This window comes from Perkinsus marinus (assembly GCF_000006405.1).
Source record: "Perkinsus marinus ATCC 50983 genomic scaffold scf_1104296966638, whole genome shotgun sequence".
Taxonomy (NCBI): domain Eukaryota; phylum Perkinsozoa; order Perkinsida; family Perkinsidae; genus Perkinsus; species Perkinsus marinus.
In genome coordinates this window covers 1-1,912 of record NW_003203848.1, presented here as the reverse complement: position 1 = coordinate 1,912, position 1,912 = coordinate 1, and the positions used below count along the sequence as shown (strand labels likewise).

Sequence of the window (1,912 nt, the reverse complement as noted above, 5' to 3'; positions counted from 1 at the left end):
TATCAAATCAAGAAAGAGAGAAGCTTCCAAGTGCGAAGGACTGGCGAGCGAATGAGTGACATTTTCAGCTTTCTTTAAGCTTTGAAGAATTCGCACAGCTTGGCTTTCCCTGTATTGAGGCAGACAGCTCCCGGCTGGCAGTCGGCCGCCTGAAGGGTGATGAGCTGCTGTGATTGAGTGCAAGAGGAGCGAATAGACTTGTGGCACGGAGTAACAACATCCACGAGAGAACAAAGCTACTCGGAGCCCAGCAATAATCATGTAGCATTTCCGAATAATCAAAACTTCATACAGATACTCTCTACTATGTAATCCTGGCCTGATAGTAGTCCGCTTCAAAAGGAACTATAAAGCAGCTGAGAAATCCGACCAATGACCTACAGTTTCACACGGAATCAAACACAGTGGGAGATTCCCATCATGCACGGGTTTGCCCTTGGCTGGGGCAGACGGACACTTCGTTGCCACGGGAACGATCGGCATGCATACCGAGTAGCGATGGTCCTAAATCAAAAATCGGTAGTTCGTCCTCGGAGAGAGGTTTGTCTTACCTTAGAATACACGCCAGGGTACTGTTTAATGCTGTCCACTGTTGGGCAAGTGTTATTAGCAAAAAGTGGGCCGTACAGCTGGTTAGGGGGATACCTGAATACACCCTTCTCCCAGAGCTCGTTGAGTATGCGATAGTCACTACAAGGACTCAGAGGATCGCTGGGAAAGAAATAACAGGACGGTCAATAATGTGTGATTAGACATACTCCACGGTCATCTGCTGCTGGAGGACCACAGCCTCAGTCAGTTGTCCAACGATCACGCATCCGAAGATGTAGGCGCACGGCTTCATCAAGGACATTGGAACGTACTAAAGTGAATACTCATTCTGCATGAGTCATGCATCATGACTCTCAACCTCGTGTGGAAAAACTACATCAGGGCCCGCAATTCGCGAGGGAAATCCACGCAGCTTTCACGTGAAAGAGCCAAACCGCGTGAGATCCGAAAGTTCTGGTATTAAACCGGACGACTACCTAGTAGCTTGACGGTTTTACTTTAACAAGTGAAACCGAAAAGTATGTCACCGTATTACGGAGTCCGTAATGGCAACACGCCCCCAAACCGACTTACACTGTTATAGCACATGGAGGTATCAGTTCGGGTATAAAAGTCTCTCCTCAGCTACTTGCAACTCATCCTAGTCTCTTAAGTTAAAAGACTAGGATGAGTTGTCGGTTAAGAGTCTTAACCGATATATATTAGAATGTAAGCATTGTAAGAGAGTGAACAATCTCGGAAAGTGTAGCCATTCCAACACGTAGAAGGCTGACGCCGTCAGCCTGACGATGTTACGTGCGATTGCTTCTGGTCCTATTCACACAAGATTGTACATACGTGCGTAGTCGAGAACCTGTAACCCACAACAAAGTGAAAAATGTATCTTCATAACTCTCTCGGATTCATTTTCACGATTACGGGTGGCGACTGTAGCATGATAGCCGATTCATGCCAGAGACGGCTATGTGTCGATCCCACTCCAAATCTGAGGGTCGTGTTTGTCCACCCGCACAGCATCGGGGCGATGTTGTGCTCGTAGACGATAGTGACACGTGAACGATTTGTTCTGTGCTTGGCACTCGTCTTTTCACCCGGATATCGGGTCCCGATATCCTGGAGCATTGTTTGCTCAGTCTTTTCGGCACGGCTACGGGTTATGGTCCTACATTTTCCTGTGTGGCCTTCCATTTGCGATCTGTTGATGCCACCACTTATTTGAAGCCCCAGCTCCATAGGGCGGAGGGTATTTTTAAATTCGTATACGTTGGCCAATCTGAGCCTGTGATTCACTGATATCAACAGAACACTATATTGATGAGGAGAGAAAGCACCGACGCTGAGGAAAAGAATAGTCGCAAGG

At 47.5% G+C, this 1,912-nt stretch overlaps 1 protein-coding gene across 1 annotated transcript; it reads right to left on the bottom strand.

The window, feature by feature from the left end:
* Window positions 1-381: 381 nt before the first annotated feature.
* On the bottom strand, window positions 382-853 carry Pmar_PMAR011153 (hypothetical protein; the record flags this gene model as incomplete). The annotated part of the gene is made up of 3 exons (XM_002769042.1): window positions 382-504; window positions 552-645; window positions 759-853. Coding segments are annotated over 3 exons (312 nt in total), but the record flags the coding sequence as incomplete, so codon positions are not given.
* Between the last annotated feature and the right edge of the window lie 1,059 nt (window positions 854-1,912).